Raw genomic sequence first — 26,269 nt, forward strand, 5'->3', positions numbered from 1 at the left:
AGAAAATGCTTTAGAAATGCTCAACTCCACATTACGAATCATACAAATGGTGAGGGATGTTTACGAATGAGTAAAATCAACTTTAATTATGGCAAGGAATCGCGAGCAAACGACATAATTAAGCTCACAACAAGGCTATAAGATTATATGGAGGTATAAAAGAGTTAACCGCTTTCACCCAACTTTTAAGATATGTGAAACGAGAGAAACAATGTGAATGCAGCAAGCATACGTGAACATAGTCCAAGATTAATTAGCTGGACGGCTAATAACATCTATGTGCATTTAACAATAAGATAGACAATATTATTTAATAAATTGCATATATCTTGATTTAGATTGCATGTATCTCACGAATATAACTCCAGAAAAAAAAAACTGAATTCGAAGGTGATTTTTACTTTATAACCCAAGTGGAATCGCACATTCTAGAAAAAAACTCTTCATGCCGCTGCTGTTTTTAACTCGCACAGATATACAACAATTTTTGACTGCGCTGACGCTCAGGATCTTGCTAAAAAATTATGTTAACCGACCCGATCTAGCTCTCATTTAGAGGCCGGGAGCGCTTTATTGATTTTTCTTCCAGAGCGCATCTCGGCAGTTGAACAGAATGGCAGATGGAATGACAGGCATCAAACACGATCATATGAGGCCAGAACCGTCACCGTAGCGGCATACAGAGGTAAATAATTTATTTTTTTTCTTCTTTTTTTGCTGCTTCTTGTGGTGTGCAAAGCTCTAGCAGTACGCATATGCACATTTATACGCTACACGTCCAGCCTCTTTTGGGAGAACACGAGATAAAGGTGCCAGAAGGTTTGGCTTTTTTTAAATGTGCTTGGTTTTGAAACCTGCAGTCGTATTCGAAATACGTTGCTTTGCAATTGCAAGGAGGAAAACACAAAAGACGTCACGCTGACGGCAAGGTGGCTTCACTGCAGTAAAGCTCTTAATGCAGTGAAGCCCATTGTCAAACTTGACAAGGTCGGCTTCACCTCATCTTCAGTAATTATGCAAAAAAGCCAGAGTTCCAGGCAGCCGTAGTTCACAATACATTCGTTCGGCGTTCAGTACTCCAGACAGTAGCACGAGATGCCAGATACAGTACCGAAGGCATATGTTGCATGCCACCGACAGTAAATAGAAAACAGGAAATAAATACACAGTTCCTACCTAGCTTTCGGGGGCTCAAAACCTACATGCTCATGAGCTGTCTGAAGTAATCAATTTTCCAATTCCTTCGTTTCCAGACCAAAATGCCCTGGTTGTTGCTTACTACCGCCGTGCTGGAAGTGATCTGTTTCGCGATGACAGTCGACTCCGCTATAATCCGTGAGATACTTTCCTACAATGTCTTGCCTCTCTAAGAAAGCAGGTGCCCATATATCTTCACCACCGTTTGTTAACTTTTCGTACCTTCTGTTATACACAGAGAAGCGTCTGATCGGGACCGCCTGCAACACAACGTCACAGTGCCAAACTCTACTACCCAAGAGCCAGTGCATGTACTCGAGTTGTTTCTGCATCCGGGGCCACTATTACAACTGGAAGAACAACAGTTGCATTCCGCGTGAGTCTTAACCCCCGATTTACTTTCAGTAACGACCTACAGGCGGTAAACTCAATCGTAGAATAGCTTGAGGCTACTTCTGCTTAAACTGTCGGGTTATGAGTGTTCGCTTTCAATCAACTTAATGACTGCATACGGAGGCATGCTCACGTTTGTTTATAACGAAACAACATAAAAGTAAACCGATAACCGGTTTAGTTTTCTTTTAAGAGTAAGCTTGGCGCCACAACGATTAGCTTATCGCTGCAAACGTCGCGATGCCGTTCCACGAGCAGCCTTACATTTAACAGCTGCAAACTGCATGCAAATTGTGTACCACCATTAACGACGTTTCAGTAAGAGATAAAAAGGGCAGATCAATGGGGGAATTAATCCCCCCAAGCGAGTAATTTAATTTTACATGCTAAAAACATGCTTTACCCCATTTTTTAGACGAAAAAGGTCAGACGAAAAGGAATACATTGCTCAAATGGCACCCTCCCCCCTCCAAGAATGCATATATCCGCTCTTGGCAACGCATCTCATTCTTCCGCCCTCATTTAGATGCATAACTTTAAACAATTTAAATGAAAGGACGAATAAAATCTGCTTATTCCAAGATTCGGTTCAATGAACAAATTGTTATTTCTCGTGGACACGTGCCGAGCAACATGCACGCTGGTTCAATTTAATGAAATCTTCTATTTAGCTAAACGATGTGCCACTCCATGAACTTCGTTATTCTGGGAGAAAATCTGTGCGCTACGAGACCATGGAGCCATGTTCAGATTTTTTTTTAGGCATGTACAGTCATATCGCAGGTTTTGAAGTGACTCGCAAGCGCTGGCAATTTTCATTAAGCTCTCTCGTCTGTAGCTGTGTGCATAATGATCCTTCTTTAACCTCTTCTTCTTTCTTCTCGGTCTGTACATGTCTCGTTGGCGAAGTGATGCTCCTCGGTGAAAACTGCAGCCATGACAACGAGTGCAGCTCACACCTCATGTGCAGTGCCCAAACATGTGCCTGCATGCCGGGGTACAGGCAGGTCAAAGACTGGTGCGAGCCGATGGAGATGGAGGACGGTATATATACAACTCTTCAGTCTCATATGCATGTGCATAATGAATGAGCGGTGCCGTGAGAGGGAGGCTTATATCCTGCGGCATATTATGATCGCTTAAAATTTGTGTTGTTTGATTATTGACAGCAGAACCATATCTGTCGTAGAAATCGTTAATGGAATATGCAACATGCTAGTTCCTATATGTGTGCATTTGCTTTCAGTGTGAAATCCTTTTTCCCAAAATCCTGAATCATTTTCATAACCACGAAGATGTACAGCCCCCGTCAAAAGTATACAGCCCAAGGGGTTTGCTTCTGAGCTCTTTAGCGCGGCTCCCTAGCACATCAAGCAGTCCAAACCTTGGGAGGATTGAAGACGAAAAGCCATTTTTCTTTCGAGAGATTTATGTCGCTAAGCATGCATAACGAGGCATGCTGCAGACGTCACAAGGAAACCCCTCGGGCTGTATACTTTTGACGGGGACTATACAGAACGCAGGAAAGACATACAGTAAAATATTTCTGATAAGCATGTAGATTTCATGAGATTTGTGAGTGATATGCTGCACCAATCATATATTTTCCATATAGGCTCTCTACCACTGCATATAAGAGCCATCACGAAGACTTGTGTGTCCTTGTTAACATTAACTGCATTATGGTATAGCAAAATTTCTCAGGAGAAAGTTAGTTTTGGGGTACGAAAATTCAGTCTTTAGCAGATTTTCAATGTTGACCAATAATCTCAAGGAGAAAATTTCCATTTTTTTAGCACATACACAAACTACTACTGAAAGAAAAATATGCCATTCAAACTGGACGTTCATCATCTACATAAAATAAAACCACGAAAAGAGCTACTTGTATTCATATTTGAGCCATAATGCACACTGACTACATTCTGCCGCAGTAACGGCATTGCTAACTATATGTGTCAAAAGTTTGCAAAGGAAATAAGGGAACCTCTCAACAGCTTAAATGAGCTAAGCATAACAGCCTATGGTGAATAGTAGAAGCAATCATCTGGTTATATAAAATGGCCTTCTACCACAGCATTCACTACAAAGAAATTTGGTGAAATATTTGTACTTGGAGAAGTACAGGATAGCCAGAGTGATTGGTTCATGAAGGTGCAGCTGGAACAGCTGTTCCAACTCTGAAAAACTGCAGTAACTCAGCTGCAGTCTTTAAAAGAGATTCATGGCAGTTCCACAATTTTAGCAAAAAGAAATTACAAACTTTTGCACGCCCAAAACAAAGGGGGTTGCCTATGAGACGGATCAGAATTGGCTCCAGATTAATTTAGACCACTTGAAGTTCCCCAACATGCACCGAAATCTCAGCACACAAAGCACTTTCGCATTTGGCTTCTGTCGATATGTGACCACTGCGATCATGTTCAAACCTGTGGTTATGTGCTCAGCACCTGAATGCAGTACCCGGTCATCCACTGCAGTGGCTAGGTTCAGCAATTTTGTCATGGGCAAGCGATTAATGAAGTTGCTCAGAGTGTGCAAGCAAAATCGAATGTCTGTGTCGAAGTTATGGGAACAAGAATCAGTGCGTGTGTGTCTCAATTGTTGCAGACACAGAACGGTTCATGGAGTTCCCACAGGAGCAACCTAACTTGCTCGTCGTCATACTTAAGGGCCTTGGAATAATTGCCCTGAAGGTGTCGCTCTTCTACCTGCTTGCAAAGTAAGCATACTGGGTGAATGGACTACCATTCAGCTCACAGAATACAGGACTTCCTTTTTCTCAAGTGTACATGAGAAAAACAAGCTATCCCCATCCTGTTACAAATAGTCCCGTTTCCACTCTGCACCACAAGAGAGGTGTGGCTAGTATGTTTAAAACCATGAGTAACAAATTTCAGAACTGCAAGTTGGATATAAAATGAGAATTTAGACAAAACAATAAAAAGGAGCTACAAGCTTTTGAAATAAAAATGGCTTGCTATGCAGTGTTTCATGCAATCCACTAAAAGGACTATCCGTGAAGCTAAAGGCAATCAAGTATGGAAAATGAAAACAGTAATTGTTCTTATTACAATCTTGTTCATCCTTTATGTTAACGTTTTCAACTGAAACAGTTTCATTGTGCAAAAGGGTATATCATCGCTGTACGCAATATAGTAATACTTAAATAAATAACAGTTAGCATCAACAGCTGTCCTTTTATTAAAAGTGTTTTAATAATGCAATTTCTATGCATAGGTTCACCACGAAAAGATTTACAACAGGGACAATTGTTATTAATAGCTGTTGTTCCAAGTAAACATCTTAGCCAGCGTTTCCTTCAAAGCAAGCGCATGCAGTTCTGTGTGATCGACCTATGTTTCAGGGTGATGTGCTTCTCATGCAACCAAATGGTCAGCCAGCAAGAGTACACCCCTGGCGAAATCTACAGCCCACCCACCAAGCCCAGTAAGCCAGGTCGGATTCAGTGAAATATAGAAACAGTGTCCAAGGGCTCTTAGCATGACTGCATGATTGCATGAATTGTGTGTCAGAACAAATGTAGTCCATTGAGAACAAATGTAGTCCACAAAATGCTATAAACTCATCCACATACACTCTTCTTCTATTAACCCTTTCAGGCGCCATTTTTTGTTTTGACTGAAATCAATTATTTTTCACCTAGGTAGCATATTCAGGCCTCAAGAAAGGGAATTTGTTAGTTTTCGAACGTGAAAGACCAGCAGGTAAGTTTTTACAACGATGTGAAGAATTCCATACAAAGAGTCAGATTTGTTAGAAATAATAACATCGAAATGTCCTCGTGTGTCACGTAAACACCCTAGGGATCGTGGAATTGCTTTGTGTTTCGAAGATTCACATTACGCTCGAAATTGAGCAAAAACAATCGATGTTTTTACTTGCAGCAAAATCTGTCTGCACGAAAACGGAGGACGAAGTGCTACCTAGCTCACTCTTATGTCAAATATTACTTACTGCATTTGCTACATGGTACAAAAAAGCAACTTATTTGCAACAAGAAGGGTGCTCAATTTGATTGAAATAATGAAATCACTGTTAAGTGCTCCAGTTTCTCAGAAAAAGCTGTAAGTTTGCCGCTTACACAATTGTGTACAAAGTGCCTGAAAGGGTTAAAGGTGTAATTCAGAAACGCTGCTTCACCATATGTGTAAACGAATAAAACAGAAGCATTTCCCATGAAATCCATCAATATTACACCACTCTGCATTAATGCATCACTGCTACAAAAATTAAAGATGCAGAGAAAATGTAAATTTCCAGAAGAGTAGGTAAGTGAACAATATCAGATAAGGTATGATCCCTGGGCAGGAAGACCGAAATATGTGCGAAGGTACAGGTGTTTCTCAAGCAAGCTCCCGATGGAAAGCACTAAATTTATGAGCAAGAAATAGACGTAGTTTGCCTCATTCTTACTAGCTCAAAAATTCCTTGAGAGTAAAAGAAAAAAGAGCAGAAAATTTCAGGAAGCGGTAGAGCTTAGCCGCACTTCAAGAAATGTTGTACGGAAAGAGGTGTGTTTAGTACTGTAATAATGTTTACCATTGTCCGCTGCCCTGACCTTAAACTGCACCTCCAGGTTCATCAGAGCAGCCGGTGCCAAGTATGTCGTACCCTTCCACAATTGCAAGCAGTGCACAATACCAGGTGCCACTCTACGTACAGCAAGAGGTAAGACTGTGACAGGCATGGTGACACAATCTGTGGTGGAAGATTTTAGCATATGGTCTTAGCATGCAGTTCACACTCCTTTTCAGTAAGAGACAGGCTGCAGAGTTGACTTGTTGGTCCACCTAACAGCCTAGCAGAAAGATTCACAATGATAATAGAAAGACTGAAGCTGACCAATCATGCAAAGCTATTTTCAGAGTATGTAAATTGCTGACGTTCCACACATAATGCATGCTATAGCATTCTATTACATGCATTCGTGCCATGTCCCTTGATGGCATGGCATGCTTTAAAGGGGCTGCGAAACACTGTTTGGGGGGATACCGGCTATACTTCAGGTGGGTTCTTTATGTCACACAGATGCTGACCTAAAAAGAATTACAGGAATCGATGCACAGGAATGGGAGTTATTCAGTGAAGAAATTTCAAAATACAAGCAAACAAAACGCTGCCCTCAACTCGATTTTGGCGGGGCTTCCCACTCCTATTTCGCTCTCCCAATGACGGCACCTGGCGCAACCAATCAAAACAGTGAGCCAGAGCACGTCGCGGAAGTTTGTACTCCATGGTTGCCTGCTCTCTGTAACTTGTTCTTGCTGAGACTGGCAGTGTCGTTTCCATGCCAGAGCGCCCCTGGTGGTGTATTTTTATTTTACTTGCTTTGCAGGGCTCTTATCTAAGACAAACAAGTTGTTTTTGTTGATTTAATATAAAACGCAGACAGGTGACAAAATGTGTCTCTATTTATTCACACAATTTGCAGTATATTTACTGTTTGTCCGGTCAAGCTCGCGCCAGGTGATGTCATATCCGCTGCTAAAAACCCTCCACTGTGTGGCGACACCATCAGAGCCATGAAGTTGTTTTTGGGAGGACATTAAAATATTAAAAAACGCAATATACGCGGTATTACCGACGCTAATAGCACCATTATAACTCACTGTATGCAATCAACAGGCAAAACAGTTAACTAAGATCGTGTTTCTGGGCCCCTTTAATACAGAAGCTGCCCTTTATATGCAGCATTTCACTTTATTCAATGCAAACTGTATTTAACAAGCTGCAATTGCTGGACAGCATGGCTTTTGAAGCTGGGTTGTCTGGCTATTTGTAAACGTTATTTACAAATATTAGGCATATTTGTAAATATTATTCACCTAATACACTCTTGGCAACTTTTTAATTCATTTTAGGCCAAATCCACATTAAATAAAATGAAATGTCCTGTATAAGCAATATTGAAAGAAAAAAATGGAAACAGCAAGCATTGCAACAATCGTCATCAGTAAACACCTCCCTAGTCATCATGTTCATTGCAAGAATAAGACCTCGCCCAATTATCTTAAAAGTGCACCTCCTTTGTTCCTTGCCTCTGAATTCTCTTATCTCATATATACCTCTACCTAGTTTTTGACCTCCCACGGCTTCACCAGTCATCGTTTGGCAGCCAGCATGTTAGTACAGCAAATACATCTAACACTAGTTTCGGGGAACATATTTAAGTCCTACTGCTCTGTTACAGGTGCGCTTCCCGAAAGAAGAGACGACCAACCGTCCTAGGGAACAGACTGCTCTGCATCAGCCCGCTTTTCCGGCCTAAGCCCAAATATACATAACTGTGCCAGGCTTCCCTAGCATGCTGCTATGCCAGTGCTAAGGCATGCTGCTGCAGCTAACCTGCAGGTTAGCATTTTTTTCACTAAAGCTGTGTGTCACTTAAATTCACTCTGCCAACTGAGAATACAGGCTTTCCGTCTTCCAATCTGCTCTCCTCAGTGCTCTTGGCATACATCTATATGCAAAGAATTCACGGCTTACTGTTCAGGAAAACATGATTACTCCATGTACAGCAGAAAATATATTACCAGATATACACTATGCCATTAAATGTTACGTTCATCAAAGAGAACTCACAAAATCAGCATCACAGCTGCCTCTATGAATGGACCAGCAAGAGGTTAACTGTTCTTGCAACCTATTGTGTTAGATGATTGAGAATAAAAATAAAAATTGAAACTGCAAAAGCATTGTTTGGAAATTATCTTCTTTGACATGACCAGTCCAAAGTGTTTTGTTGAATTTTTACACCTTAAACACACATAAAAACGCAATGAATGAGTACTCAAAAATTATACGTGGCCAGTCCAGCTGGTACGGTTTTGGTACTATATACGGCTCTCCTATGCTGCCTGTCAAGCTTGTATGATATCACTTTTCCATTCTCTGCTTTCATGTTGGCATACTGTAAAGTTACTCTTTGCTTAAATATATGTTTTGCACACATCTTTGTAATCTCAACAAGAGAATAAAACAAAATGCAAGATGGTATCTCTTGTGGTTCCTTCTATATACAATGTTCTAGTTGTTAGAAGTGTTGACCTACAGGCATTATTAGAATAGGGGAGTAATTACTCATTGACATCTACCCGAGCGCAGCCACACGGCTGCACAAGAAAGCTATACAGCTTTCTCAGAAAGTTCGTAGTTATTTCTAGTTAAAGAAAAATTCGTCCTGGTTCGTGGTTCGAACCCTGGACCACCGCTTCACCAGAGTAGTCACTCTACCAATAGGTTTGGTTTGGTTTTTATGGGGTTTAACGTCCCAAAGCGACTAAGGCTATGAGAGACGCCGTAGTGGAGGGCTCCGGAAACTTCGACCACCTGGGGTTCCTTAACGTGCACTGACATCGCACAGTACACGGGCCTCTAGAATTTCTCCTCCGAAGAAATTCAACCGCCGCAGCCGGGATATCCCAGAAAGCCACTAAATTCAAAACTACCATCCAAAATACCTTTTGCCCCAATCATCATTACTTGAGTTCTTTCTGTAATGCCCAGGAGCCTCAAAAGTATATATTGTAGATACTGACTAGAGAAACCATCGAAACTTTACATCTCAATAATTAAAGAGACAGTGAGGAGAGCTCTATTAATATTTTTTTAAAAGCAAAATCCGATACTTTGGCATTTCATGGCTCTGTTGCCACTTGGCCGGCAGCGAAAGATGCATTTATTTCTAAGAAATTTGGATCCGAAGTTGAAAAAGTTTTTCCCGCCGCTCTGATTCAAACTTGGGATTCTCTTATGACGACACAGGACTAAGTGATGTGAAACATGACGTGCAGATGACGTAACGCAGACTCCGTGATTTCTGGCTGCCAGCAGTGCTGCCTAGCAGCAGCCGAAAAGAAAGCTACCGCCGGCCGCACGTTGAAGGCTTTTTACGGCTATTGCGGCCATCGCTACCGTCGCTTCGTTTACGTTTGCACTGGCGTTTTGCCAGCGTTACGATGGATCCCGTTCTCGAAGTCGTCAACGAAGTTCTCGCAAATAGGTACCTTTAGCATATTGTGCACCTTGTTACCGTTAGCGGACTATCGGGAGCCCGCCTACCACCGGTGAGCTGGCGCTCATTGGTCCCGATGCTGTAGGCGCGCGCGTAGCTGCCGGATATGTGGCGCCATCTGGCGACGTCAAGGAGACTTGCGCACGCATTGGCTGCGCCTCAGTGATTCGCGACTTCTCGTGTCCTAGTGTTGTTAGAGCCACTGGTTCTAGCAACACGGTTTTGTCCTATGATGTCATCACGCTTGTACTTGCGAGTTTGGCCTGTGGCGGCGATACCTGTATTTTGGTTCTTGCTCTTTTCTACGTTACGAGAGCTTTGTTGTCAGTATGAGTGGCGTTTTTGTAATCAGGAGCAGGTATTCTGTTGATACAAGCCAACTTCAATTTCTCCTCAGTGTCCCTTTAAAGCCCGAATATGGCTACGCTCGGGTGGATGTCAATGAGTAATTACTCCCTTATTACAATCCTACTCCAGTGTTTTTTTTAATAGTAAGCATGAAATTGGAAATTTTACGCGATAGCAAAGACAGCCCATCAAGAGCAGCCTTGAGCTTTTCATATGCGTTTTTTTTTTTTGTACAGCATAAAAATCATAAAAAACGTTGTGCTTGAAGGCGTATATACAAACACAGTTCAGTCGAAATCGACGCCTTTGCTCATCGTAATCTTTCTGCTCCTGGGGTTCAGGAGACTCATGCCTTCCTTCTCCACGGGGACAGCTTCTTTCTTGCGAGACTTGGCCCTCTTAGACGGAGAGACAGCCAGCATGTCCTCGTCCACAGTGTCCACGAGTGTCTTAAGATCACCGGCCTCAGCCACAGCGACAAGCAGGTCAAATCGTTGCAACGCAGCACTCACGTCGGCAGACTTCTTGAACTTCAGCTCGTACGTTTTTCCAGGCGGAACCAGCGTGACAGTCAGCTCTTCGGCATCGTCAACAGATTCCAGTCGACAGTTGCTGATGCGCTTCCTGCAAAGAGGCCGCCTTTGACTACTCAGCCCAGACATTGCAAAAGGCCCAGATATTCACTATGCTCAAACCCTCTACACTCACATCAAATGCTTAACGTTTTCTTCGCGACGAGGTTTGAGCGACCCACACGACTCTTCGAAGCTCGTAGCCGTTTTCCATACGCTGTTACCATCTGTTATCGACAAGCTAAGTTTGGAAAGCCTTGCGTCAGACGCCTCCGTTAATAAGACGAGAAAGAAACGGCCCTTCGAGTCGTCGAAAACTTTGCAATGTTTCAGAAAACGAGACATCGCGCCCGAGCACGGCTGACTCCGAGCGATATGATACGAGCGCCACTGACAGACGCCGCATTCGTAGCCACCATTTCCTGGCTCCTGTTGGCTTTTCCCAAATTGGTGCGTTCTGTTTTTTCTGCAGCGTGCTGAAGAAAAGCCGGCAAATATTCTTTTCAATTGTTAAAATGTTAAATATTTTGTTTAACAGATTCAAAAAGCACAATTTACAACTTTCTATATTATATATATATTTTTCATACACTATGATCAGCGGCCACTGCTCAGCTTTGCAAGCAGACGACGGTCAAGAAGTGAAACAATGAGCGCTCACTACAAACTTTGCTGGCATGAAAATATCGTGTACAAGTTCAAACTTGAATGGTGAGAAATAGAGGTCGCCGAAAGGAATTCTTTTATGTACAAATCTAACTAGAGGTTGTTTTTTCTTGTAAATGCAGGCCGCCCGACAGCGCAGGCATGTTACACCACGAACGGGTAAGGTCCTCATTTAGCGGTTTCATTTGGTTCACTCTCTAACATCTTTCCTTTGCTACACAGGATATTATTGAGTCCATAGTACAGCTGGCACGCGAGGGACAATGCCCTTCGAGTCTTTCCACCGAAGAATTTGTTGTAAACATTCGTATCCTTTTCTTGCTTGCGCTACATTTCGCACTCAGGTGCGTGTCCGTTTGACACTAAGTTAGGCCTTAACAAGCACCGCGAAGAACTGTCCAAGTGGAAGATGAGTGGGCTAACGGTCTTCGAGAAAGACGGAGTGACGTACGAACCCTACCATCAGGAGTTTTTCCTGCGCATCCAGAAAAAGCACGTCGATCTGCCATCCCCAGCACAGATGACCCCCAGCGTCTCGCGTTATGAAGGTTAGCGATCTCGTTTCAGTGAACTCTTTTTCAGTGGACTCGAAAAAAAAAATAGCTTCAAAAGCATGGCGATATCTCCCCACAGGACGGCCAAGTGACAGCTCCGTGCCGACACCAAAGGAGCAGGAACCGCCACTGCATAAGGCGAGACACAAAATCAGGCTGCCTGCACACATCCGCCAGAACAACCTTTCGGGGACACGCGCTGTGGTACGCGGACAGTCCAGGCGTGACCTGCTGCGCACAGCGTCGTACGAAGTTCAGAGCAGCCTCCGTCAAGTAGTAAGGACTTGTAGAGGGGGCACTTGGAGCAGTGATGTGACGTATATGAAAACCATTTTCAGAGGCCAAGTTATCCCAGGCGCAAACTCATCATGAGGCGATACAACATACCCGACACAATCTACAGAGTGCTTCATCAAGCTGTGAACGTGGAACAAGGGCAAGATGGCACCATCATCATCCTCGATGACAATAGCGTTCTCCGAAGTGGCATGGGGCCTATGGCCATTCAGTCTGGCCGCTGTCTTGCTCCAGCATCCACAGTAGGCAGTGGAATACTGGACACATTGAAAAGGTAATTGTAGCAGGAAGCATTCTGCCATGACAGAATGGTATAGTTGATATGACATTGCAAATCTTCTCTGGCATGACATCGGTGGTACAACGCAAAAAGAGACACTACAGTGGAGGACCTGGAATTAATTTCAACCACCTAAGTTTCTTTGGATAAACCTAGTGAAATGGTATACTTACATGCATAACCAGGACGCAGTGCTTCTTTCTTTTTATCTTTTTAGTCTAGGGAGCAGTAGTTGTCGCTGCATATTCACTATGATTGTCCAACGGCTAAGCAATAACTATGCTAAAGATGCACAAAATGTCAAGATAAGGCACACACACATTCCAATTAAAAAACAATAACACTGCTGAAAGTTTCTCATAAACAATATGATTTAATCACGAATCTACAGATCAACATTAGTTACAAGTACTCACAACACTGATGATCTAATATATCAGCCCTGAAGCTGAAAACAGCACATATATGAAGTATAAAATAATCATCATCAGTATTAATACTCATATTCTGTCAACTTTGTTACACAACAATCTGACTACACATTACGTTTGGTAAAAAAGACAAAATTAGCAACAAGCCAGGTTTTGTTTTTTTAACAGCACAGAGGAATGAAAACTCAAGCACGAATAAAAAAAATTAGCACCCACAGCATTCCAGGCCAAAAGACTCTGATAAAGTGTAATGCAACTCAAATGTGACTTCGAAATTATTCCTTTACTGTGTACTCATAAAACGTTGCCTCAAAGTATTGCTCCAAAAGTGTGTTACCATAAAAGCATGATAGTAAAGCATTACGACAAGCTCACTTGAACGATTCCCAAATGTTGCACACTTAGCAAAAAAGAAGGAAAACAAGCTCACTTTTCATCTCAACATGTTAAGTCTGGCCCTTAACGACCCTTAAGATTAATGAGGATAAGTCAACTTCCAAAGCCTTCAGGCTGGATCACTTACTAGGCAGCATGCCAACCAGTTCTGCAAAACAATCTAGCACTTAACTGGAAAAGCAGAATCCTTAAGTGCGAACTCATCTTTTACAAGGCATGTTACTGTATTTTCCAGCACACAGTCCGCATCAGGTGTAAATTTTTTTTTTCTTTGACTAGATTATTCGTACTCGTTACATAGCCTGCATGCAGTAATAGAATTGCATTGAGCTATATGCTATATTGGATGTTACTGCGTCCCTCATAGCCTCAGTTGCTTTGGGACGTTAAACCCCGAATAACCAATAACCGATGTTACTGTAAATGCTGTATAGTTCACATCTATAAATTGTCCACAAGGCTCAAAATTTTAACTTTTAAGTGTGTACAGCCCGTGGACTATATACCAGAATTCACAATACATTGCTAGATGCTGCTTCATAGCATTAAGTTTTGAAGCTATTAGAAGTGGATACCAGCTGGCTTGGAAGGTAGTTTAAGTGAAAAAGGTAATTGGCTGGCATTAACACGAGTAGATCTCGGTACTGCTTCTACCATGTTTATAACCAATTTTTCTTTCGCAGGCAAATGAGTGAGTGTGTTAGGCTCTCAGAGATCTTTGCACACATTTTGTTTTGCCATGTCTTGTACAAATAGCCACAAACTTACACCTAGAAGTTGGCTGTATTGATGGGATACCATGTTCTACAAAGACGCCGATCACCGAAAATGGCACTTTTATATACTAGAAAAGACTTCACTTCAAAACAGTGGCAGCCCATCCTTTTTGGTGCGGACATCAAGAGTCTGAATTGATGGGCTGGAAGGTTTTTACGGCAAAAGCTGTTATAGCTTTGGTTGAGCCATACAGCCCTGCGTTCTATCATGGAATCTACACCGCCAGCTGTAAGACTTTAATTACTAAATGATTTAATTTAGTTTAATTCAATGGCCGCCAATTGCCAACAGTGGTAAAGTGGAGAGAGGAAAATCTCCCTCTCCATGTTTAGGAGACAAGAGGGAAATTTCGAGAGCGAAGAGAGAGGGTTCACAGTGAGGTGATGGGTGGCCAGATCAGATTTCACTGATTCGCATTAACACAGCTAAGCTTTATCTTACGATGTAGATTCCATGGCCAAATGCAGGGCCAGATGGCTGAACGAAACCTATAACAGCTTTCACTGATTAATGATCTAAACCGGTAAGCTTAGCTCTACAAGTTTTTAAATCTAATTTTCGCATCAATAAATGCGTCTTTTGCTGCCAGACAAACATCAACATAGCCGAAAAGAGCCAGAGAATGAATATTTACTGAGAGCAATAACTGAGTGTAGTTGGCCTCAGTGTCTTTTTAAAATGAATGCCGCTTTCTTCACTTCGGTCTGTTAAGTGATACAAGCTTGCCTTTTAAGATCCCTGGCCATAACAGCAAGTAACATGATCTACATTTTTTTTTTTTTTTTTCAGGGGCATTTCAGCAGTTCTTGGCAAGATATCAAACTGGATTTCGTAAAACAAATTGGAAAATGCTGCAATAAAGGTTGGAGTTCAGTGTTTTCAAGCTGATTGGCAAAAGATGGCAATGCATTCTTTGCTTCTTACTTCATAACACATGAAGGTGTGAAACTTACAATGCAAGTGCTGGATAATTTTGGACCACTTAAAATGAAAAATTATGAGCAGAGGCTTAGGTCAACCATTGTTAGAGATTGGAAGCAAAAACATTGCAGTACACCTAAATCCTTGAGAAGGTACGCTTAATAAAGAAATTGATGAGCATGATTTCAGAGGTATTGACCTAGTAACTGACATACACAAGTGAATGCCGTGTGCATGATGACATTTTGGTCATGCACGACAAACACTTTGTCTTAAACAACAATGATACATGAAGAAAAAAATGACACGGTCATCAAAACTGCACACCTCACAACTCATCCCGAAGACATACGGGTGTTCCACTTTAGTGTTCGCGCACTAAACCAGCTGTCTTTCCTGTGATTCAAACAGAACACACAATTGATATGTTGTATACTTTGGTCCAAATATGAAACCTAAAAATGTGTGCATTTCACTATATACAAAGACAGGTAAAAAACTTGGCAAGTTTCACAACTCTACTGAACTGGGGCTTAATAAATAAAAATGGGGGCATCACTTGTAATGAGTGGCACTCAGGAAGGATTCGCAAAATAGCATTAAAAATATAGAAGAAATAATACAAAGTCAACATGGCCTGTCCTTTGAACGTGCCAGTACACTTTGTCGTAAACTGGTTGTTGGCAAAAGTTGACACGGGTGGTTCCCATTGGAGGACATGGACACTGCCTCACTGCTGCAAGCTCCAAGAGGTGTCGTGAATGCCACGGTAGACCATCTTCAGAGCATCCAGCCTTGGCATGGTGTTCTGTGGTAGAAAGAAAGAGACTTGGCCACGACACCAAACCTTCATCACGATTTTTTTACCACACTAGGCATGCATGCACTTAAATTATGAACAAATTTTGGTTCTGCACAGAAATTTCAACTGACAAAAACAGCAGTAATCAAAATTTGAAAAACTGAAGAGCTTTTCACTGTTTTCAGTTGACAACACTTTATGAAAATGACGAGGTTGCTGATAGCCATTGCACATGTACAATGTTCTTCCAAGCAGAAAATAACAAAAGGAGAACCACCAGGAAATCTTAAGCGGGACAAGCATTCAAATTCAATGTTTTCGTTCCATCCCCTTTTTACTTTTTGTCTTCGGTCACTATAGGACAATGATTCACTGTAAGTATATCCAGCTCTCACCAAAGCATGTGAACCAATCAGAGCCACCAATCAAAGAATGGCTATCATGGTAAAAACCTAACCGAAGGTAATGATAAAGATCTAACAAATCATCAAATGGTGCCAGTGATTGCAATACGCACACAATATTCCGGCGTCATTCAGCCAAAAATTACAAGTTCAGAAACTGATGCGGTTTCAGAACTCACTTGAAATAAAGGAACCAGGTTTGGGACCTTGGAGTCCACATTGTGAAGCAGGATCACCAGGTAGAAGATGACACTATGCTGCGCATATTAAAAAGGAAGCGGTCTCCAAGCTACTCTCAATTTAAGTAGGGTTAGATACAGATCCCTTATAATTGCTGAACAAATATAGTATAAATTGACATGAGATCCCAAGGTTGCGCACTCCTCAAAGGGATGCAAGCTTTCTAAAAGCTGTTTCGAAGTTTAATACATAGCATTCTACACGACATTATTCGCAGTGACCGACACTGCAGGTAGGCTGCTTAAGGAGAAAAGGAAAAACAGGGTTCCTAACAAAAGGAAATGAATTTTGCACAGCCTGCACAATTTGAACATGTTGACTTGTAAATGGACATGCGTCAAAAATGATACACAGTATGACAAGCATAAACAAAAGGGTTTTAGGATCAACTATATTAGCATAGGTCGGCGGACTCACTAGGGCTCACTCAGGCTCACATTGAGATCATGATTTGAGTCATGAGCGAGTTCGGATTCACATTCAATCAAATCATGATCTGGGTCGTGAGTCTGGACTCACATTCAGATCATAATATATATTTTTGCAAAAACGGTGCGCACTTAAAGTTTTTTTTCCCTCCTCATTTGCTGACAGTGCAGGGGAGGAAAGATTTACTACCGTGTTTAAGGACACTTAAAGGCAAGGTAGCTTGGCGACGTCTGTGGGCAACTAAAAAAGAGGATTCCACTGAAGTGAAGAAGACTGCTTTTTGTCCCTTCTTGTTAGCTAGTTTATGCGAGTGTGGTAATGAGCCAGCAGGGGGCAGTGTCGTAAGTTTGCACTTAGTGTACCCGTATATGTTCCCTGTTCCTGCGTATGCTCCCTACGGGAGCATACGCAGGAACACTACTTTGACTAAGTTTTAGTTATGTTGCTGCACGGTGGGGGGGTCCATTGTCGTATGTCCTGGTTGGCTTAGGGGCGTGCCACTTTGGCGCTTTATTGAACATATGTGTTTTTTGAGATGAAACAAGTAAGTGAACCCAAATGAGTTGTGAGTCGAAATGAGTTAGCCCAGATCAGTCGCAAAAGTCCAAATAAGTGAGTGAGCCGAGATGGGCTATGAGTCAAAGTTAACGAGTGGCTGACCCCGGATGAGTTGCGAAGTCCAAATGAGTTGCGAGCCTAAATGAGTTTGAGTTCATGTGTTCGTGCGAGCCCAGGCCAGGGCAAGAAGGAGTTTGAATTAGCCCATAGGATGACCAAAATTTTGTGCGTGATCCTGAGTGAACACTCGTGATTTTGCCGAGGTACGACTACTAGGCTACACTAATGCACTGATCACCCTTCAAGAAACGTTATGCCGTGCGCCTTGAGAGGAACAAGCAGAGAGAGAACAAGCACACCACTACGTCTAGTCTTCGGCTTTCCGCTCGTAGACACAGCTGTACAGTGAGCCCCCGAGATTCGAAGCTAAACACTACAGTACCATGGATATGGCTTCCGAGATGACAACGTCCTCGATGTTTTCCCTGTTGAAGAACCGCGACTCCTGCCGTCCGGTCACGAATGTCGTCGTCGTTTGCAAACCTAGCGATCTCATCACTAGGAGTGACTCTGCACAGGAAAGAGGTCACATCACGAGTCGGTCGAACAATGCAAGGGACGAACACACCTTCTTTCACGCGACGCCGCAGCTTCACAACCAAGAGTATGCACAATACGACGAGGGACACACCGAGGATGTCGACTCCCTGGCGGATAAAGAGGTAAGTAACAATAACGTAAATCAATTAAAAAGTGGGAGTGCTATCAAGGACCCACCCGCGTATGTAGCCCGCAGTGGAGAAAACAGAGAAGGAAGAGCGGAGTTAAGACGAGCCAGCGCTTGGTGTTGAAGGCCCGGTGTCGGAATATGTATTCCTGGACTAGGTTTTTGCCGTAGCTGATGGCACAGAAGTCCAAAGGTTCACCTCGGACATTTTCGCACAGGAGCTGCGACTGAGGCAGCGCGACCCCGCCATTGAAAGCCGCGCCTGGAGATGTGGATTTTTTGTCAGAGGCCAATCTGCCGCTCCTGTTCCGAGTCATTGCCGCAAATTATTACATTCGCCAGCGTGAAGCCGACATGCAAAGCATTACCGGGAGGTTATACTAATAAGGCCTCCAATGTAAAAAGGAAAGGTCGCTACAGGAAGCCGCCATGTTAGATAAATGTAGAGCGGTGACCATTGATGTTAGTTTCGTACTTAAAAAAAAAAATACTTCGTTGGTCTCATTCATGACCTCATCTGAAACTTAAAAAAAAAATACTCGAGTGAACAAAACAACGCGGCCATTTCGTGTTGATGCTGCGCTTGTTTTTAGAGGATGCCGGTAACTTTCATGTAGCACCGGTTGGTGCGAAAAATTGGATTATGAGAATAATGACGTTAGCTTTTCGGAAGGAATGCACTTGAAATATTCCTGCCTGATAAGTATTGTTGGTTATATTAACTTAATGCCTCACGCCAAACATATCCTTGGCTCACGCTGGCTGCGTAGTTTCATTCACCAAGGCCAGACGATCGCCAAGCAACTGGCTAGCGATGTTGTCATGGCAACGCAATGTTTGTACACAACGTACCTGCGGTGCAAACTGCTGACGCACCTGCACCGCGATGTCCTCGGAGGACGATGAATCGTCCTGGGTTTTTGAGTCCTTGGTTGGTTACCTGCGGGGTCCTGCTTGGAACATTCCCATCATAACTTTTGTTGAGCAGAAGTCCATCGGTAAGGTCGCTGCAATTTCTCCTCTCACTACTTGAAAACTGTCGACGGCCCCAATGCCAAAGCTACCCTACATTGATGTGTTGCAGTATTCGAGCCAGGATGCGACAACGAGGAGTACCACAAGATCCACAACGAGTACAAGAACCTGGTGAGGGCAAATGTTTGCGGTTAAACAAAAGACAAAGCTAGCCGAGTGGGGTGCATGCTTTGTATAGCGACATCTTTTGAAGCTGGACTTGACCAATCTACGCCGAAAACGGTCAATATGGTGTGAGGCTGTCAAATGTTCTTTGACAGACACGAATCTGTTGGAATCATGTTAATGCAGAAGTTTCGGGCCCAGAGATGGAATGAATATGCATACATCACAATAACAATTTTACCATTCAGTTTAAACCCGACTTCGCACGATGTCATCACTGTCTCCTGTGCTCCTGGTCACGTACTGGTATTTGGTAGTAAGGAAGTGGTGACCTGTGTACATCAAGTTAAACTCTTACTGTTTCACAGCAACCCCTAACCCCATGTGCGCAATAAAAATTCCTACGCCTTCATTACAGTAACACTTCCAAGGAAATGATTTTAAACATTTCAGGTTGACTTTATGCTTGGAAGTCACATGGAGGACATGGGAATTACTCCTGAACAGTTTGAGAAAGTCTGCGGCAAACCAAACAGGGGCATAGCTGCCAAATTTCATCAGGTATATATTGGCACACTGCAATTATTCCAGCCTTGGGGTGGTGCAAATATATAGATAATAAAAGGCTTTTGATACATTCCTTTTCAGGGTCTTTTTGAGCAGGTCTGGGCGGCAGATGACTACGAAATCTTCAAGCGCATGATGACTCAGAAGAACATAGACCTTCAGCTGCAGGCACTGGAGATCATGGCCCAACGTTATGGCCTGGTGCCAGACTCATTTCAGGGTGAACCACAGGGTGCGACGGAAGACACAGAGAAGACAGATGAGCAAAACAGCAAAGATGATGAAGAGGCTCTCATGGCTCATGTCATCAAGTATGTGCTGACACTTTTCACCAGCCTTGGATGCTGACCCGAAAGACGCAGGTTCAATCCCGGCCGCAGCGGGCGAATTTCAATGGAGGCAAAATTCTAGAGGCCCATGTACTGTGCGATGTCAGTGCACGTTAAAGAACCCCAGGTGGTCGAAATTTCTGAAGCCCTTCACTACGGCGTCCCTCATAGTCCGAGTCGCTTTGGGACGTTAAACTCCCATAAACGATAAACTTTTCACTAGTGGCAACTACATTTGCCATTTCCATTTATACTCTCTTGATACTGCTTCCACATATTTGATGTGCCCACAGGACTGCAACAAAAAATTCAGGGGGCACTTTGGCTCTCTAAAGTGCTGCAAGGCGAAAGCGTTTCCTGGTGCATTGTTTTTTATTTACTTTTTATTTTTCATATTTTTTATTTTTGCTCCATTTATTTTTATTGTTTTTTATTTTCATGTTATTTTATTTTCCTTTTATTTTTGTTTATTTTCTCATTTTTATTTTTCCTTTTCTTGGCTTTATTCCTTTTATTTTATTTATGAAACCCATGAATTCACTAGATGCGCCTTTATTCATGCTCGAACCTTGAGCCTTCGTGGTGGAGTGGTAGCGTCCCCGCTTCAAATGCCCTGGTTCGATTCCCACCCTCGGCACAGTTTCTTTTTAAGCAGTGGCGCCGAAAGGCGGACAAATCTGCTGACGCGTCTGCTAACGACAGTATGAGGCATTAAAGGCTTTCGCCTTAATAGGAATGCATAGATGGTTTCAGCCAGTAGACATAGCCTGAAGCAGAGTTAACCTTTATCGGACAGTTCCCAAATAAATCCAATTCACCTTAATTATCACTTGGCAAGTTGAGTAGACACCGATAGGTCACTTTCCTGAACCCACTGAATTATTGCATTTTTGCTTTTCTGAAGTCCCCTTCCTAAGTACACTACAGCCAAGAAAGGAAACACTGGTAGGTTAACTACACTACACAACTAACACTTTCGCACACGATGAAGACTATGACAAGAATTCTATCTTTCAATACACAGGGCTAAGAATAATTAAACTATAATAACCTGGAAACCATTTCAGATGCCACTAACCATATCTATCGGTAACCGAGGTTGGCTACTTTGGTCAAGCAGCTAACTGACAAAATGGCTGCCACCATGTCGGCTGAGCCCGCTTCCACATCCAGTGAACAGAAGCGTATCTTTCAATATACAGGGCTAAGAATAATTACACTATAATAACCTGGAAACCATTTCAGTGCCTCTAATCCTCCACATACGAGGGGGTACCCAAAAGAAACCGGACTAATATTTTGAATCGGCACAGCTTCTGTGGTACTGCGTTTTGTCGCTAGCAGTGCATAGAACGAACATTTCAGAGTCAGTAAGCCGAGTGCCGTCGCTGAAGGAGGTCAGACTAGTTTAGGCAGAGTTTTAGTGTGACGACCGTTTTGTGTGAGTGTCGTTTTTGCAATGGCTGATTTTCGTGAACTGCGTGCACCGGTGAAATTCAGATTTTTTCTCAGAAAAAGTGGAACGGAAACTCTTGAAATATTCAGAAAGACGTTCAAGGACGATGCTATGGGGACAACTCAAGTGTTCCTGAATTAAATCCTGAATCAAAGCAACAGTCATGCCAATGGAAAACTTCCAAATTAACCTCGCCTCAAGAAAGCTCGTCATTTGAGACCAAACCTCAAAACAATGCTGATTTGTTTATTCGACGTGAGAGGAGTAGTCTATTCAGAATTTGTTCTGCAGGGCCAGGCAGTTAACCAGGCTTTCTGCTTGGATGTTTTGAAAAGATTGGGCAACAGTGTTTGGTGGAAGCAGCCTGATTTGTGGCAGACGGGTGACTGGTTTTTCCACCATGGCAATGCCCCTGCTCACACAGCCCTGTCTCTACGACAAATTGGGACCAAAAATGGCATGACCTCTGTTCCTCAACCCTCATACTCACCCGACCTTGCCACGTGCTACTTTCTTTGTTTCGTAGAATGAAAAAACAGGTGAATGGAAAGCATTTCGCTGATGTTGCTGAGGTGAAGAAAAAAGCGACGGAGGTACTGTCAAGCATTACAAAAGACGAATTTAAACAATGTTTTGAAAAATGGAATGAAAGAATGGACAAACGTACCATTGTAAGTAAAGAGTACTCTGAAGGATATTGAAGGTCTGTGCTGAAAATGTGAACAAATAAGTTCAAACAAAATAAAGTCCGGTTACTTTTGGGTACCCCCTCGTACTACCACCCTCAAGTGATATCCACCAGCTCTAATATGTTGTCCACAATGAGCAAAACACTTCCACAGTATTTGTAATGAGTCATTCACCAATGTCACTACGCTAAGCACTTAACACCCAGCAAGCCAGTCTACAGCTACCTTCAAAAAGTTGCACAAAGATGTGGTCTGCATGTAGACAGGTTATGTAGGCTCCCCACAAATGGAGTAGTGATGAAATGCACTCAAATCTACATTGTTCTACTCCTGTTTTCAATGTTCAGAGTGTGACATGCTGGTACCACCTTTTTCAGGAAATCACTGGAGGAAGAGACAACAGCTAAAGAACGAGAGACTATGGAAGAGAAGCTTCTTCAAGAGGCCATTCAGGCCACTCTCTTGGAGAAGCAGCGTCTTGAAGCAGAGAAGACCAGGGAGAAAGAACTTTTGGACAAGGTACACGAGACGCAAATTCTGAGCTGTGTGGAGTGAAATACTGAAAGATGCAAAATCTCACTGCCAACTTTGCAGGCGCTTAAGATGTCCCTTGCCGAGCCACCACCACCAACTCAGACTGAGAGTCACGAGACTGTGCCCAAAGAACAGCCAAACAACGAAGTAGCCAGTGAAGAGCATGCACCTGCTGTCGAGGTACTGAACACTACTTGCTAGTGTCTCGAGTTTCAAATCAATATTCACAAAAACATTACAGCCAAATGGGCCAGCTATGTACTCTGCATTAATTTGTGTCACACAGTGTGACCAGTAGACAGTCGATGATTCCAATTATACCTGCAAGGACGTGCCATATTTTCCAGTTTAGTGGCAACATCAAAATATGTCACTTCAATCGTAAATTAAATGTGCAGTTTGTAACTTCAATTCCAGTGCAGGTGCTATTTAAAATCTTGCATCTCTCCTGCAGAGTTTTTTCATGTTTTCCACTCATACACAAGTTTAAAAGACTCGTATAAATGGAAATTTAAGCTTAGGATCCACAATGCCTGGCTAAAAGAATAGTAACATTGTAGAACCATGCACAGGCACATTGAATATGGGTCTGCTATAATTGATGCAGTTGTGGTTATTCTGAACCTTTACCTAACGCCAGTAAGTGTACTTCAAGAGATTTCATGCCTTGCTCGACTGACCTAGTCTAGGTGCTCATGTTCGGTTATTTTTTGAGCACTGCCCAAACAAACATCAGAAAGCTCCTCAGTCGCCCAAGTCCATGATGCAACACTAAATTGTGACCAGGCATGGCCCTCCACTTAAATCACGCTTGTTGCTTATGGGAGTGAACTTGGAAATGCGTGTGTGTACAGTCTTTGTCAAAAGTAACCAGGCTGCATGATTTGCTTCTAGCTTGTGTAGTGGAGTGCTTGTGGCTTTCCTAAAGATCAAAAGGTGTTGGAAGATAAGAAAACCCCTAGTCCTTCCCTTTAACGACCATTCCAGCTTCAGGGAAGCTGTAAGGACTCCGCTGTACGGGCTAGAAGCAAACCATGCAGCCTGGTTACTTTTGACAAAGACGGTACATGTTGCAATTCACATAAGGTGCTAAAAAAATGTAGGAAGACAACTTCACATGTGACCAGTTACCAGGATGCAAGAGGAACTGATGGTATTTTTAACCTTTTAGCCACGTAAGAAGACTGTTTCAGTCACGCACAGTGACCAGCATTTGGTTTTGGTTGCATATGGCTTCAGATTAACGATATTGTGCGCTATGCTTTGCGACACTTTTCTTTTCAGGATGACGAGCTTGCCTGGCGGCACCGGGCGACCACCGAAGAAGTTAACCAGCGGCGAGAATATCTGCGTAGTCAGCGAGACAAGCTGGTGGCACTGAAACGTGCCGAGCGCGAAAAGCAACTCAACAACACGCTCGAGCGAGACGAACCGCAACGTCCGCGCTCTGCTCGGGCTGCCAGGGCTGCCCTCGAAGGCACCGTGACACTCGAGACGCCCAGCACACCTGAACAGGGGAACCTCGCCTTCCGCAAGTCACTCGCTGCTCGTCTCAAGGCTGAAGTCATAGGTAAAACCTTTGCTGAGAGGCTTTAAGAGTGATCATTCATGACCAAATGTTTACGACATGACGTTTATGCTTATACCATGTTAACGAGGAGCCTGTTGCTGGTGCCGAGAATATATTAGAGCAATTCTTTAGGGAAGTGAAAGCGCACACTTATTTGCTTGAACCAGCATGTTCCATTTTGGGCAATTTCCCCGAAATTTGAGGAATAAAATTTGGCAAAAAGGGAATTGCTACAACGTTTCAGGTAACTTTTAAGAACCGCAATTCTCTTTTTCCAGACTGCTAGTGTTTTCAAGCTGCTGCAGGGAGAAACGGCGTGAAATAGGAATTTCAGGCCATCACTGCCTTGGACAGTGCGGTCATGTGCGTCAAGAAAGAAAACATACGTGGCCTGGCATACTTTCGTCACAGTATGTTCTTTTAGAGAGAAGCAAAAGGCTGTTCTTCTGCACGACTTCGGTGCTCCCCAGCTGACAAAGGCACCATAGTTACTTTTACAGCTCTTTTAAGTTGCCCAAAGTGGAGGTCTAATACAATTCCTGAAGCTCAGTTCAATCTTCACACAAGAGCAAACTCAGTTGGATGCATTGTAGTTCAATGGACATGCAAGCAGGTGCAATGCGCATCTTCTCACTAGTGCACCAGGCAATATGCGGAGTATGCAAAGTGATGGTATTGTAAAAATTTTCCGCACCAAGCGTGGCCGAGTGACACTGACCAGCTCATGCCATCTTCAAAAGGGAAAGGTCTGTATAGCACTGTTGCCACCCAGGCCTTTCAGGCACCAGAACTATAGGTTAACTGCATTTGCAACATGTCCTTTAGTTCAAAACGAGCTCTTCCCACCACACAAAAGCCATGAAGTTATCACCATAGAGCACTGCTGTCGGGACTGATATTTAAAACCCCATTTCTTCCAGATTCATAGCGCTTGCGCCCTGCCCTTTCCTGTGATAACAATGTGGAAGCAACAATGTTGAGAACAAAGCTTGCAACATCCTGTAAGTGTTTAGGAAGAGGGCCTTTAAGAAATGTTTGCAGAAATATGAAATTTTGTTTTTGCCTTGCAGAACCCAAGCCAAGGCGTCCATGCATAGAAGACTGCACTTCATCAAAAGTATTTTAAACTTGTATGCTATGCAAGACAGGCTTAATAAATGCTAAATGTTGCCAATGTTCCCAGTGCTCAAAGCTCTTGGAACATGTCATCCTGAGATCAAACCAATTTTATCACCAGCAGCCTATGCCCAATGCAAGATGGAGGCCTCTCCGATAACGGTTGGTTGGTTTATGGGGTTTAACGTCCCAAAGCAACTGAGGCTATGAGAGACGCCGTAGTGGAGGGCTCCGGAAATTCCTTCAATTAAACCCTGCCCCGAAAATTATCCCCAGAGACTTGCTAATCTCATCTGCCTGCCACTCTCTTGGCATCCAGTAGTGCTGTGCTTATCCTCTTTTGAAATCCATTGTTATTCCAACGGACCATCGCTTATCTTTCCTTCGCTTTATGCAACCTGCCTACGCCCATTCCTTTTTGATTTCAGCTGTGGTGTCAGTAACTTGCATTTGTTCCCAACCATTCTGCTCTGCAGACCTATACACCACCATACAAGAAACTGGTCCTACCTTTGTTCTAAAATGCAGAAGAGCTACACTTTTAATTACCTATGGTCACCTGCTGATTTCACATCCACCACCAGTTTATTATTCCTCAAAGGTCCACAAGGACATGAGGGGTGGGCTGACAAAATTGGATTATTTTGGACATGGATGACCTTTGATGGCGGATTTGAAATGAACTGGATCGATGATGATCGCCACCTCGGATGGAAGGCCATTCCAGTCGTTGGCTGTTCTAAGGAAGAAAGACTGCTGATATGTTACAGTGCGAGACTGCTCGGGGTAGACGGCGTTAGGGTGGGAGTTACCGAGATATCCGATGAGCGTGTGTGAT

General features: G+C 43.1%; 5 protein-coding genes across 6 annotated transcripts; 3 read left to right on the forward strand and 2 right to left on the reverse strand.

Annotated features, from left to right (window-relative positions):
- Nucleotides 1–506: 506 nt before the first annotated feature.
- LOC149332678 (uncharacterized) lies at nucleotides 507–8,608 on the forward strand. 2 transcript variants are annotated; one of them, XM_089558268.1, is made up of 8 exons: nucleotides 507–685; nucleotides 1,254–1,335; nucleotides 1,436–1,573; nucleotides 2,500–2,634; nucleotides 4,201–4,312; nucleotides 4,958–5,049; nucleotides 6,191–6,282; nucleotides 7,805–8,608. In XM_089558268.1, exons 2-8 carry the CDS (start codon nucleotides 1,260–1,262, stop codon nucleotides 7,880–7,882), a joined length of 723 nt encoding a protein of 240 aa, XP_089414394.1. In that variant the 5' UTR covers nucleotides 507–685; nucleotides 1,254–1,259; the 3' UTR covers nucleotides 7,883–8,608. The 2 variants fall into 2 exon arrangements, with proteins under 2 accessions (XP_089414394.1, XP_089414395.1); XM_089558269.1 differs by having other exon boundaries at nucleotides 4,958–5,040.
- Nucleotides 7,446–11,112, reverse strand: LOC149332679 (uncharacterized). The gene is made up of 2 exons (XM_089558272.1): nucleotides 10,685–11,112; nucleotides 7,446–10,600 (listed from the first exon to the last, which is right to left on the reverse strand). The coding sequence occupies exons 1-2, from the start codon at nucleotides 10,891–10,893 to the stop codon at nucleotides 10,264–10,266; spliced, it is 546 nt and encodes a 181-aa protein (XP_089414398.1). The 5' UTR covers nucleotides 10,894–11,112; the 3' UTR covers nucleotides 7,446–10,263.
- Nucleotides 11,113–11,164: 52 nt separating this feature from the next.
- On the forward strand, nucleotides 11,165–14,816 carry LOC149332680 (uncharacterized). Its single transcript, XM_089558273.1, has 7 exons — nucleotides 11,165–11,259; nucleotides 11,337–11,373; nucleotides 11,437–11,521; nucleotides 11,607–11,762; nucleotides 11,848–12,044; nucleotides 12,107–12,339; nucleotides 14,739–14,816. The coding sequence occupies exons 1-7, from the start codon at nucleotides 11,198–11,200 to the stop codon at nucleotides 14,782–14,784; spliced, it is 816 nt and encodes a 271-aa protein (XP_089414399.1). The 5' UTR covers nucleotides 11,165–11,197; the 3' UTR covers nucleotides 14,785–14,816.
- PIG-H (Phosphatidylinositol glycan anchor biosynthesis class H) lies at nucleotides 12,699–18,491 on the reverse strand. Its single transcript, XM_089558271.1, has 5 exons — nucleotides 18,081–18,491; nucleotides 17,932–18,010; nucleotides 17,746–17,873; nucleotides 16,256–16,333; nucleotides 12,699–15,678 (listed from the first exon to the last, which is right to left on the reverse strand). The coding sequence occupies exons 1-5, from the start codon at nucleotides 18,345–18,347 to the stop codon at nucleotides 15,601–15,603; spliced, it is 630 nt and encodes a 209-aa protein (XP_089414397.1). The 5' UTR covers nucleotides 18,348–18,491; the 3' UTR covers nucleotides 12,699–15,600.
- A 314-nt stretch (nucleotides 18,492–18,805) lies between these two features.
- LOC149332682 (cilia- and flagella-associated protein 36-like) lies at nucleotides 18,806–25,523 on the forward strand. Its single transcript, XM_089558267.1, has 9 exons — nucleotides 18,806–19,028; nucleotides 19,115–19,176; nucleotides 19,624–19,731; nucleotides 19,819–20,048; nucleotides 22,589–22,730; nucleotides 22,806–22,925; nucleotides 24,030–24,315; nucleotides 25,236–25,316; nucleotides 25,386–25,523. The coding sequence occupies exons 1-8, from the start codon at nucleotides 18,917–18,919 to the stop codon at nucleotides 25,241–25,243; spliced, it is 1,068 nt and encodes a 355-aa protein (XP_089414393.1). The 5' UTR covers nucleotides 18,806–18,916; the 3' UTR covers nucleotides 25,244–25,316; nucleotides 25,386–25,523.
- Nucleotides 25,524–26,269: the final 746 nt, after the last annotated feature.

This window comes from Amblyomma mixtum, chromosome 8, assembly GCF_055824585.1.
Source record: "Amblyomma mixtum isolate Tamu chromosome 8, ASM5582458v1, whole genome shotgun sequence".
Taxonomy (NCBI): Eukaryota; Metazoa; Arthropoda; class Arachnida; order Ixodida; family Ixodidae; genus Amblyomma; species Amblyomma mixtum.